The sequence below is a fragment of the Schistocerca serialis genome, chromosome 1 (genome assembly GCF_023864345.2).
Source record: "Schistocerca serialis cubense isolate TAMUIC-IGC-003099 chromosome 1, iqSchSeri2.2, whole genome shotgun sequence".
Classification (NCBI taxonomy): Eukaryota; Metazoa; Arthropoda; class Insecta; order Orthoptera; family Acrididae; genus Schistocerca; species Schistocerca serialis.
In genome coordinates, this window is record NC_064638.1 from 86492313 (window position 1) to 86505790 (window position 13478).

The window sequence follows — 13478 nt, forward strand, 5'->3', positions numbered from 1 at the left end:
CGCTGAAACTGTTACACATTGGAAGATTTCTCACCACAAGAAAGATGTACTGTATTCAATCTGTAAGGAAGTCTCCAGTCTGTCATAGGTATAGGGCAGGATTCAGTTAGCTTGTATTTTGTTTGCCACACATGGATCTTGCTGGCCATGGGAATATCTCAACAACACGCGGATAGTTCACATAGGCATGAGCCTTGTGTGGAGGATGATTGTCCTACTGCAAAATATGACAGTGATACTGTTGCACAAGAAGTAACACATGAGCAAGAAGGACGTCTATGATGTAATGCTGTGACATGAAGTCGTGTGTGATGGCTTGCTACACTATGACACCAGGAGTAACTCCATTGCCTCTCCTAAACATTGGAAAAATGAGACTTCTCCCCAAGTCATAACCATACTTGTTGATGATGGTCATCCGGGGTAATGTAGAACTGCAAATTGTCCGTGAACATTATGCGTTGCCAGTCATCAGCATATAACACTTCCATCTGCTACTGCTATACCATAACCTTAAAGCTGGAGGCAGTTCGTATAATGAAATTATTTTTATTCAAGCAATTATAGTATAAAGAAGCAGAGCAGTGTTACCCTCTGAGAGGAATTTTGTTATGTAGACTGTGTTAGGTGGCTTATCGGAAGTGAAAGTCAGAATTACGTAAATATTTAAACAGTAACAAACAATATTTTACCTGTCTACACTGTTCAACGAATAAAGCAAATGGCCACCAGCCTAATTAGGCAAGAGAATGAATGACAATCTTGTTCAAGAAAATAGGTATGAGTAACTTTAACAGACAAACACAACCTATACTTTGCCACACATGAGCGCAATGAACTCTGGCACTTGAATACAGTATGTTCACATTAAGGTTGGAGCTAACAGATCAGAACAAACTATTTGCATAAACATAACAGATAACAAAACACACTTTTATCATGAGGACTTGGTCAAACTGAATGATCTCAATAACATTACCCTTAATATTCACTGTAGAATCGTAAATTGGACATAGGTTTAGTATTACTTTTCAAACAAATTCCTATCTGATATGAAATATGGACATGGTTCACAGCAAATTTAGTTACTGTGCATAGATTAAGTCTCTCACTACTAAACACCTTTCTACTTAGAATGAAAATTAATTGGATTTCACTAACAAATTACTTCTCACTGTCTTTTGAATAAAGAAGTTACTATTTTCATAGATAGTGGCCTTTCTATTATTCGTTATCTAGCATGAGCACAATAGACAAACTGTTGACCCTGTTACACCATTAGTATGCACTTTTAATACGCAAGAGAAACAAGTGCTTAGCAAGCATGAGTATATAACTGTCCACAATTGCAGTTTTCAACTTTTACTACAGTGAAACACAAATTTGAGATATTTGTAAGATCCTGTCAACAAACAATATTAATTTTAATATGCCTTCAATAAAGGACACTCAGTAAACATTTTAGCGTGGGAGGAACCCTAAATGGATATGTGACTGAGGATAAATCACGGTAGGTACAAGAGTTCAGTCAAATTTTACCTTATATTTGGGTGCACTATAACATCCTATGAGCTGATCCTTCACTGTACATTACTATAGAGTTCCATTACAGTGATTGTGCAGTGTGGTGACGATTGCATGTCGGTAGGTGGATTTGCAGGTAGAATTGCTGGACTCTGTCATTTCTTGGTGGCGATGATAGATACCAATTCCAGAATAGTTCCAGCTCTTTATCCATCCATCCGAGGCATTAAAAAGCGGCACGGAAAGCCTCTCTCGGCACCAGCTCAATATACAACTTTTACATGAGCAGTTGACAGTTTGGTAGCCTCATCCCTGACTGACTCTTTGTTCCACCTTTTCTACCTAGGCCAACCACAATTTGCGCGTGCTACACAGCTCCATTCCCGAGGGGAACCACAACACCTTTTACATACAAAATAACTAGAAACCCATAGTGAAGGTCAGCAGTTTACATAACAGCAAACAAACATTTTAAATAAAACAGAACATTTGCATATATTGGTAGTTCTACACAAAATTATTTAAATAAAATTATTTAATTTTAAAGGTAACCAAAGAGATTATATAGGAAAACAAAAGATCATTTGCTCATATTGTGCATATTACAGAAATGACACTTCATTACAGTATCGAATTAATCGTACACTAATTACAGAAGTTCAATGATGGGTTGTTGAACAAAATAGAAAGCTAAATGAATCAACAAAGAGTATGTAGTGTGTAAGCTATGGTGTTACAAGCAGTCCTTGCCTTGCAGACACGGCACCACTCCAAACACAGCTGTTTGTGCTGTGGTGTTAATGGCAGCCTATGCATGGAACGTTTCCCTCATCTGGCTGCTGCTAGTCTCTGACTAATGGTGCAGGATGACAGAATGTTGCAGGAAATGCATTACTTGTTCTTGGATGGCAGGTGCAGATGTGTAAGGGTTAAAATGTGTTTTGATGCACAATATGGTAGTCCTTCCTCCTTCCTGAATGTTGACCTCTATCTCTCTGATGGCTCTACCAACACTTGTGTCCACATTAAAATGTGGGGGTTGAAGGGACCAGACTACAAAGACCATTGGTTCCACATTAAACCAACTAACCACCAACAGTATCTGCATTTTGACAACTGCCATCCTTTCCACACCAAAAAATCCCACCCATATGACCTAGCCACATGTGGACAATGTATCTGAAAGTGATGAGAACTCCCTTCCCCAGAATGCTGAAGGCAGTACCCCTTAAACTTAATCCATAAACAAATCTCCCATTCCATATCCTCCTACTGCCCCCACTTCTCCCACCACCCCCAAGAAACCGCTACAAAAGAGTGTCCCCCTCATCACCCACTATCACTCTGGACAGGAAAGAGCCTTGATTATCCCTCATCTTGCATTGAAATGAGGGACATCCTATCCAAGGTCCTACTCACGTCTCCTAAAGTGGTGTTCTACTGGCCGCCCAATCTTCACATCTTGGTCCATGTGATAAACTAAACCTAATTCAAGGACTGTTGCTGAATTTTTTTTTTTTTTTAATACGAGGGCAGTTCAATAAGTAATGCAACACATTTTTTTTCTAAAACAGGAGTTGTTTTATTCAGCATTGAAATACACCAGGTTATTCCCCAATCTTTTAGCTACACAACACTATTTTTCAACGTAATCTCCATTCAATGCTACGGCCTTATGCCACCTTGAAATGAGGGCCTGTATGCCTGCACGGTACCATTCCACTGGTCGATGTTGGAGCCAACGTCGTACTGCATCAATAACTTCTTCATCATCCGCGTAGTGCCTCCCACGGATTGCGTCCTTCATTGGGCCAAACATATGGAAATCCGACGGTGCGAGATCGGGGCTGTAGGGTGCATGAGGAAGAACAGTCCACTGAAGTTTTGTGAGCTCCTCTCGGGTGCGAAGACTTGTGTGAGGTCTTGCATTGTCATGAAGAAGGAGAAGTTCGTTCAGATTTTTGTGCCTATGAACAAGCTGAAGTCGTTTCTTCAATTTCTGAAGAGTAGCACAATACACTTCAGAGTTGATCGTTTGACCATGGGGAAGGACGTGGAACAGAATAACCCCTTCAGCATCCCAGAAGACTGTAACCATGACTTTACCGGCTGAGGGTATGGCTTTAAACTTTTTCTTGGTAGGGGAGTGGGTGTGGCGCCACTCCATTGATTGCCGTTTTGTTTCAGGTTCGAAGTGATGAACCCATGTTTCATCGCCTGTAACAATCTTTGACAAGAAATTGTCACCCTCAGCCACATAACGAGCAAGCAATTCCGCACAGATGGTTCTCCTTTGTTCTTTATGGCGTTCGGTTAGACAACGAGGGACCCAGTGGGAACAAACCTTTGAATATCCCAACTGGTGAACAATTGTGACAGCACTACCAACAGAGATGTCAAGTTGAGCACTGAGTTGTTTGATGGTGATCCGTCGATCATCTCGAACGAGTGTGTTCGCACGCTCCGCCATTGCAGGAGTCACAGCTGTGCACGGCCGGCCCGCACACAGGAGATCAGACAGTCTTGCTTGACCTTGCGGCGATGATGACACACGCTTTGCCCAACGACTCACCGTGCTTTTGTCCACTGCCAGATCACCGTAGACATTCTGCAAGCGCCTATGAATATCTGAGATGCCCTGGTTTTCCGCCAAAAGAAACTCGATCACTGCCCGTTGTTTGCAACGCACGTCCGTTACAGACGCCATTTTAACAGCTCCGTACAGCGCTGCCACCTGTCGGAAGTCAATGAAACTATACGAGACGAAGCGGGAATGTTTGAAAATATTTCACAAGAAATTTCTGGTTTTTTCAACCAAAATTGGCCAAGAAAAAAAATGTGTTGCATTACTTATTGAACTGCCCTCGTAATTTGTGTTAAGTTCATTGTGTTTCTTCTGAAACAGTATGTTCTTGTGTTGAAGGCCATTACTCTGTTTGCTTTGGTTCCCTGGTATTTTCTCCAATTATTTGAAACATTAGCGATGGTCATTTTGCAGATGTTAATAGTAGGCTTATCTTGTTTTTTGATGAATTTTGTTTTTCCAGAACCAATTGCTTTATCACTTTTGAACGAGAAGGGATTCCATTTATTGGATAACATTTTAAATAGTGTTTATACTGTTATGTTAGTAAATTATTATCAGTGCAGTATGTACTTGGTTTATTATGCTTTTGCTTCAAATAGTGATATTATTACAGGTTTGAAAGTAAGTGAAGTGGGTGCTTTCGTAGTCTGATGAACAAGTGTACAAAAATCTTTCATTAGTTGGAAGCTTTTACATATTTTTAAGCTTTGTCTTTTTTTCTTTTGTAGTAGACTTCCATACTGGGTTCAGTCATTGATACCACGAGTATTCTACGTGACAGAGAAAGCATGGAATTACTACCCATTCACAATTACAGGTAGATTTCTTTGCTGTTAACTTTCTTGATCATAGCCTCCATAGAGTTGAAATACTTTCTGGGCATTTTTACTAATTGAGTGTTTCTTTTACATGTGCTTCCTTTTCCAAATTATGTGGATTTCAGAATACACTGTAAGTATAAAGTATTTAATAAGTATTCTGGGCTACTGTTTATTAAAATTTGCTCCTTGCGAAGGATTTATATTTTAAGAGCATTTTATGTTGCAGCTTAATTACTATACCTAGGTTATTTTTCTGGTGTCTTTTTACTCAGCACAGCCTATTTTTAGATGTCTGGAGTGTCTACTTTTAAGTTCCATGTTGCTGTGTTACCATACAACTAACAATATCAGAAAAAGAAACCTTCGACAACCGAGCAGTACATAACTTATGGTTGAGAGCAAAGAGTAAAGTGAGCAATGCTGTTGTCAGTGGCATGTACAATGAGTAAATGGAACAAGTGTATCTCCATACGATACACACAGCACATTCTGTAGACATTTGCACTGTTGTGCTGATGTTGCTGATGTTTTCATTGAAATAAGATACAAAAGTAAGTGGGGGTAGAAAATCAAATGGACTGTAATTATTCTGTGGTGAGTCACCAGAGACTATGGCTCCCTTGTAACAAAATACTCAGAAAATATGCCTGAAAAACATCCGAAATTTTGTTGGAGTTTGGTTTCACCCAGTATGTAGCAGAGGTATATGTACACATTTGTGTAACTATTAATGTGACTGAAGTGTTACTGTGTTTTAACAGGAAATGTGGAAAGAGTTGTAGTCTGTAAACCTTACAGTGGTTATACTTGTTGTGGGTTCATAATCCTGAAGTAAGAGTCCAGGAAAAGGTTACTACTCACCTAAGAGACTAGGAACCTGTACATCAGTGTTAGGAACTTCATCTTTCTCAAAGGCAGTTTTTTGAGCTCATCTTTCTGAGATGACCTTCAGGGTTATGTTAACAAGAATTTAATCAAAATCTTTTCATTTAAATATTCCTTTGATTTTTATTGTGAAAATAAGTTATTCAGAGTAAGTTAAGGTGACTATTGTGTGTTACCTATCATAGACTCCAGTGGAAGGTATTTCATTTCCTCAACAAAGAATTCTAAGTTCTGTGTCTAAAATTGGGATATTGTTGTCAAACTTTCCTGATGTCTCCTCAGATAAAAAAACTGGAATTAATTTATATACTGGTGTGAACTGTTTACAAAGTGTAATATTTGGGATTACAATCAAGATAGAGCATAAAGGCAAATATAATTGGAATTTTCCACTAACTATTTATGATTCCTATAAAATGACAGTGCATCTTCCAAAAGGTGTTATTTTAACTGAAATATATTTATTCATTATATTTTTTATCACATAGCATGCAGGATTTGCTTACAGAATTTGACAGATTACTCGTGTATCTGTCACATGTTCAGGTCTGTGGATGGTTTGATTGAAACACTGTTTTAACTAGGACACACAACACAACTAAGAATGTTAGTACAACTTTATTAGACTGTTGCCTGTATGCAATTCACTGTGACATATACTGAAACAATACGATAAGGTAAGGTATGCAAGCAGTAACAACATGATAACTGAACATGAGCATAGTGTGGCAAGGTTTAAATAGGCACTTGCATGTGATGGGCTCTGTCGGAAGTTCACAGTATTGCTCTTTTGTGGTGCACTCTCGCAGATGTCGACACACTGCTAAAGTGCGTGGCTTTCAAATGTCTGCACATTATTTCATTCCTCTTCCCTTGGGGATCAGCTCAGATTTGCAGGATGTCCATGGTGTCTTCCTCCATAAGTCTCCTACTGAGATGACATGCTGATAATGGGGCATATGCCGAGCAGCATTGCAGTCCACCTTCTCATGTCAGTCCATAAGGTAGGACGGGTGACGTCAGTGTGAGCTCCATCTCCACGTCAGGTCCAAGGCCTGGTGGTGGTGGTGGTGGTGGTGGTGGTGGTGGTGGTGTTGGTGCCCCTGCCCCTGCAGCTGGTGGCTGAGGCAGAGAAGACAGCTTCAGTATGGATGGCTGCAATGGTACTAGTAACAGTATTGGGAAGCTGTGCCAGGTTCGTCCACTGGTCATGGAGGACCCCTTGTATGTCATGGCAGGGACCCAGCCACATCAGGTGATCCCTCAAGCAATGCAGACTAACGTGGCGATGTCGATGTCCTGGGTGGGGGTTGTCCAGGCACAACTGGTCATAATGAGGTGCACAGAGGTCCTCCTCCGTATGGATGTGGCAGAGACGGTGGCTGCAGCATTGGGAGATGACGACTGGAATCTATTTTGGCCAATGACCAAACCCATGTGCGTAGACCATCCCCTGTCCCCCTCACTCCCCCAGGTGGGAAACAGGATGATGGCTGCATGGATTGACATTCCCGGCCAGGCTGCACAAGATTCAGGAGTGTCCAGGGTTGATGCCCTGGAGGAGCTCAGTGGGGCTGTTGTTGCCAAAGACAGTAGGGAGACAGAAGTTGATCCAAGGCAATGGTGGATGGGGACCAAGTCATGTACTTTTTCATTTCCATTTTGAATGTCCTAACTAATCTTTCAGCCTCACTGTTGGACTGCAGGTGGAAGGATAGGACAAAGATGTGGCGAATCTCACAGGTGTTTTAAGATGAGGCAGACTCCTGTGACACAAACTGAGAGCCGTTATCAGAGACCAACATTGCTGGAAGTCCTTTGATGGAAAAAGTTTTCAACAGGGCTACCACAGTGGCAGCGGCCGAAATATATGGATAACGAACAACATACGGGAACCAAGAGAATGTGTCAATTACTGTTAGCCAATATGCATTAAGGAAAGAGCCTGCAAAATCAACGTGGAGATGGTCCAAGGCCTGCGAAGGTTGCAGTCACGGAGACAACATTTCCCGCAAGGCAGAATGCTGTGATGTGCATTGAGAATATACTGTAACCATACTGAATGATTGCAGCATGAATCACTTGGCCAGCATATAACTCCTTATGTACATCAGTTACAAAGTGACAATGACAGCTTAAACCGCGAAGCTCAGCTGCCCAAGTCTTATAGGAATGTTCTGCTTTCTTGTGATTCATATAGAACTCAAATTGAGTGGCAATGAATTGTGTTCCTTTACAGTAGTATTTCGAAAGAGGGTCGCACATGTTATCAAAAGAGAGAGAAGACATATCCTACAGGGGGCCGGTTGGCAAAGAAGTTGATACATGCGAAGCAATAATCAAGACAAAAAGAAAGCATGGCATGAGGTAACAACAGTCAATCCAAACACATGCGAAACTGCTGTCGCAATTGTTTTTCGAATTCATCCCATTTTCCAACAGACCCATCATAAGCCAGATATTGTGGAGATAAATGACAGTGATGCTGCAGTGTCGCAGTAAGAACCCCTTGCTGATCAATCAGCAGGCGTAAAAATTCATCAGTAACACGTCAGACATCGTAGGTGCAACAGATGACCAACCAGAGACTGAAAACCGCACGGAGAACACTCCTACACTCGTCATTGCTAGTGTTGTAACTGGGACACACAACACAACCAAGAATGTTAGTACAACTTTACTAGACTGCACCTGTATGCCAATCACCATGACCTACACTGGATGCAATAAGATAAAACAACGTATGCAAGAAGAAATAACATGATAAATTAGCGTAGCGTGACAGGGTTTAAATAGGCACTCGCCTGTGGTGGGCTGTATTAGAAGTTCACAGTGTAGCTCTTTTTCAGCGCACTCTTGCAGATGATAACACGCTGCTTATGCATGTAGCTTTCAGGTGTTTGCGCATTACTTCAACTGCAATAGGTTATAATCTTAAAAATATATGCAATCTAGATGGACAATAAAATTTGCGGTACTCTTTTTATTTCAGTTCTACCTTTACTTTCTCAATGGGATTATCATCATCCATTATAGACAGTGCATTGTTGATGCAGCTGTTCTTATGTTTTGTACTATCTGTACCATTTCCTTACAGTTTTCACAGATTATTCTGCTGTCCACATACTGTAAATTGATATTCTAGTCCTATCCCATGATTTTTCTCCAGGAAGTTTCCTCCATTCTCCTAGACCTAGCAGCTATATCTAAGAAAGTAAAGAGGAAAACTTTAGAATAAGCTGTTAAAGTGACAGACTTCAAATGCTAAACAATTATCTGCTTCTGGAATCAGTGCCCTAGACATAGTTATCTTACTGAATGTTATTGATTGTTGCACCACATAGCAGTAATCACCAACTTGCCTTTACTGATCTTTACCAAATCTTACAACTTCACTCTTGACACTCTTAACTTACTCATTTAACTCTTTGGCCCCAATCTTTACCTCAAAATGTTTCCATAGTTAGCACTAATATTAAATGTTACAGCCAGACTTACATAATTTTAGACACACTTGCTCTCCTTGCAAGTCTACCCCAAAAGGCTCTTCATGGTTGTGTAATTACAGCATCATCCATCCATTTGAACCTGGTTACTGTAGTCAAGCCTTGACTGCCTGTACACAATTTTATATGTTTCTTTTCTCAGTGAATTCATTCAGTGCCTTCTTATTAATTATTCAATATATCCAACTAATCTTCACATTCTTCCGCCAAACCATATTTCAAAAGCTTCTATTCTTTTATCTGAACTGCATGTGTCTCACTTTTGTGAAAGTTTATGCTTTCTTAACACACAAATCTGTATGTGATGTTAACAAATTTCTCTGTAGCAGTAATACTTTTCTTACCATTGTCAATCTGTACTTTATAACCTCTCAACTTAGGCCATTGTCAGTTTTTTTGCTGCCCAAATAGCAAAACCCTTTGACCACTTGGACGATCCCATTTTGTAATATACACAATTCTGTCAGCATTGCCTGATTTAATTCGAATACATTCCATTAATATTCTTTTACTTTTGTTGATGTTCATCTTATAATCTGTTTTCAAGACATTATCCATCATGTTCAAATTGTCTTCCAAGTCCTTTGCCTTTTCTGTCATTCAAGTGCATGCTGAAAAGTAATGCCTCCGAATTTTTTATTCTGTTCTCAGTATCGGTTGAGGTATTACATGTCATCCATATTGCTCATTTGAGTCACTCACTTGTAATCGAGTTTCTAACTGTCCACACATGGTGCACCCTCTCATTCAGTATGGCAATGCCAGACCATGCACAAGCTCTGCAACAACCTGACTTCTTGGGTCCACTGTCATCGATCATCCTCCTTATAGAACCAACTTGACCCAATCCAACTTTTGTCGCTTTCTGTAAAGACCCCCTTCGAGTACTTTATGCTGATAGTGATGAAGCAGTGCAACGAGAGGTGAGGTTGTGGCTCCATCAGCAAAGTCAAACTTTTTACAGTGATGTTATCAACAAACTGGTAAAGGAGAATTGTGTTCATTACCAGGGTCACTATGTTGAGAAATAAATTTCTAGACATGAGGAATAAAGATGTAGAATGTTAATAATGTTTGTTTTATTTAAACAGCTGCATAAAAGTTTTCCCATAAAAAATTCAGACACATTATTTTTCAGTGTGCCTTTGTACTATAAATCATAGGATCAGTATTGTCTTGCATGTTCCTACATTTCTCTTGAATAATAACTGATCTTTTACGAGGTCGAAGTCTAATAGCTGTTAATGATTGGTGTTGGAATTTTACAACCAGGACATATTAAATTGATTGTTTGGTAACATTCACAACTGTCAGCAAGTCCTGTCTTTGGAATTTTGAGTCATATATACGTCTTGCAGTGTAAGGATGTTTTGCCTGCCTCATGTATCTTGCGCAACAGGCAGAACAGTTTTACCAAGATATGTTCTCTCAAGGATCTCAATAATTCTAAAGAATTTGCTCCAGATGCCTTGTTTTCACTAAGGTCTTTCAGTGTTCTTTCAAAATTGTTCTCAGTATCATACCTGTCACCTTAGCTTCACCTACTTTCTCTTGTCATTTCATAATACCGTCTTCAAGGTCATTTCATTTCTGTAGTCCTTCTACATATTCCTTTCACCTTTCCTTTGTATGCTTGGTGCGGACTTGCCAGATGAGCTCTTAATATTCATATTGATATTCTCTTTTCTCCCAGTATTTTTTCACTAGCGAGCATAAATCCTTCCCATAGTCATGCATACATCTAGAGCCTTGCGTTTCTCCTCTACCCATCCTTGCTTTGCCATTTTGTGCTGTCCATAAATCTAATTTGTTAGACATTTGTATTCTCTTTTATCTGTTTAATTTACTATGTTTTTATATATTTTCTTTCTGCAGTTCAGTTCAGTATGTCATGTGTCATCCAAGGTTTTCTCCCGGGTTTTATCTTTTTACCTATTTGATATTTTGCTGCCTTCAGTATTTCATTCCTCAGCTACTTATTAATCTTTTATTGTGTTCATTTCTCCTGTTTGTCAGTTGTCTAATGTTGAAACCTCAATATCATCTGGTTCTTTCACTTTATCCACATCCCATCTCCTAATTTTCTAGCTCTCTACAGTTTCTCCAGTTTTAAACTGCAGGTCATAACCAATAAATTATGCCAAGAATCTTCATCTGCTTGTTTTTTGCATTTTGAAATTTGGTTTTTAAATCTCTGCCTTACTGTTACTATGTCATATATAAGAAAACTTTCTGTGTCTCCAAGTCTTATCCACCTATACAGTCTTTCATGATTCTTAAAACAAGTTAACAATGATTAAATTATGTTCTGAGCAATTCTGCTAGGAGGCTCTCCATTTCATTGCTGTCTCACTGTCCATATTATTTCTGCTTTCTTTTCCAGCAACCTATCACTGTTAAGTTTTCATCTTCATCTCCCTTACCTAACTGAATAATTTATTTTATCTTATTAAAGATTCTTTCAGTATCTTTATTTGTGAAGGTTGTTCGCCTGTAAACTTGTACTACTGTGGTGGCTGTTGGCTTTGTGTGCATCATGGCTCTGGTTGTGTAATCATCAGGCAGGGGATGGAGGGGGCGCTGAAAAGAATCTCACCTGTATTTCCATTTTCTTATTCATTATTAGTCTTGCACCGGCATCACTCTTATATGATTTTTTGCTGATTAATGTGTATTCACATGACCAGAAATACTATTCTTCCTGCTACTGGACTTCACTGATTCCCACTGTATGTAACTACAACCTATCCATTTCTCTTCTTAAATTCTCTAACCTACCTATCCATTTGCCCTTTAAAATTTTGAACCTATTTATCCTGTTAAGGAATCTAACATCGTCGCAGCAACCCATAGAAGTGTAATTTTGTTTTTCCTTATGATGATATCCTCCTGAGTACCCCCTGAACATCCTCCTGAGTACTCCCTGCCATGAGATCTGAGTCTGGAACTACTTTACCTTCGGAATATTTTACCCAAGAGAGTGACATAATTATTAAGCCATGCAGTAAGATTGCATGCCCATCTGAAATATAATAGCCGTAGTTTGCCCTTGCTTTCAGCCATTCACAGTAGTAATGTAGGAGGAAAGTATTGGATAATGTCATATGTCTAGGTCACTCAACCATCCAAACTGTTGCCCCTGCAACTGCTGAAAACAGAAGCAATATGTTAGTCAAGACTTTCCATAAATGTAGGTCCACCTGCAGTATGACTACCTGTATCACTGAGACACATAAGCTACCCCACTTCAGCAGGACGCATATTGCATGGCTCTGTCATCGGAGTTGTCTTCAGAGCTGATTGCTGCAATGTTTCAATGCTTTCCACTGTTGAATGGATGGATTCCAGGCATGCCATTGTGTTGGCTTCCATTGTTAATTAAATTAATGCCCTAGACTGCAATGAGCCCTTGAAAACTAAAGCTGTTGAATGGATGGACGAAATGTAATCTTTTTTAAAATCTCACATCAACCTGTCGTATAATGATGGCCACATAGTGGTAGATGTTACTGTGGCTACTGTAGTAGTAGTGGCACTATTGAGGAGCAAATGTAGTGTTACGTTTTGGTATGACTTTGGATACCACACATTATCTTGACCTCTACATATTAAGGACTAATTGAATCTCAGCTGCTACAGTTTAGTCCTTGATATACTTCTCCCTCTTTCAGACAACCCCGTATGCAATATTTCAGCATGACATTTTTCCATTGGATGTGCCATGTTCTGAGAACACTTTTTCTCTGGGCTGAACTTTCATGTGACATGCTGTCCTATGAAAAGTCTGGGATGTGGTTTGTTGGCAACTTTTATGGTCATAGTCTTTCAGCAACCACTATTAATGTTTTGTCAATGTGCATACAAATCCTATGGAAAGAAATTAACCAGAAAAGTATTCAGCTACTCTTCAATGAAATGCCATGATGTTTGTGGGGTGGGGGGTCAGTGAAACTACCAATACCACCTGTCTACTTTATGACACATAAAGCACTCATTGAAATGTAGTATTTGTAAAATATGTGTTATAACAAGAATTATAATTACTTTCATTTCATTCATTGACTTTTCACCTTACAATCAAATATTCATCTTTCAACCTAATCTAGATCTTGGACTATGCCACTGATCAGTATGTCACCACAACTAAAATTTCGT

General features: G+C 39.5%; 1 protein-coding gene across 1 annotated transcript in view; it reads left to right on the forward strand.

The window, feature by feature from the left end:
- Nucleotides 1-13478, forward strand: part of LOC126462265 (cytoplasmic phosphatidylinositol transfer protein 1) — a 97129-nt gene that overhangs the window by 21020 nt on the left and 62631 nt on the right. The window contains exons 3-4 of the mRNA XM_050096059.1: nucleotides 4840-4928; nucleotides 5055-5062. Coding sequence (XP_049952016.1) covers nucleotides 4840-4928; nucleotides 5055-5062 — 97 coding nt within the window. The remainder of the gene's footprint in view (nucleotides 1-4839; nucleotides 4929-5054; nucleotides 5063-13478) is intronic.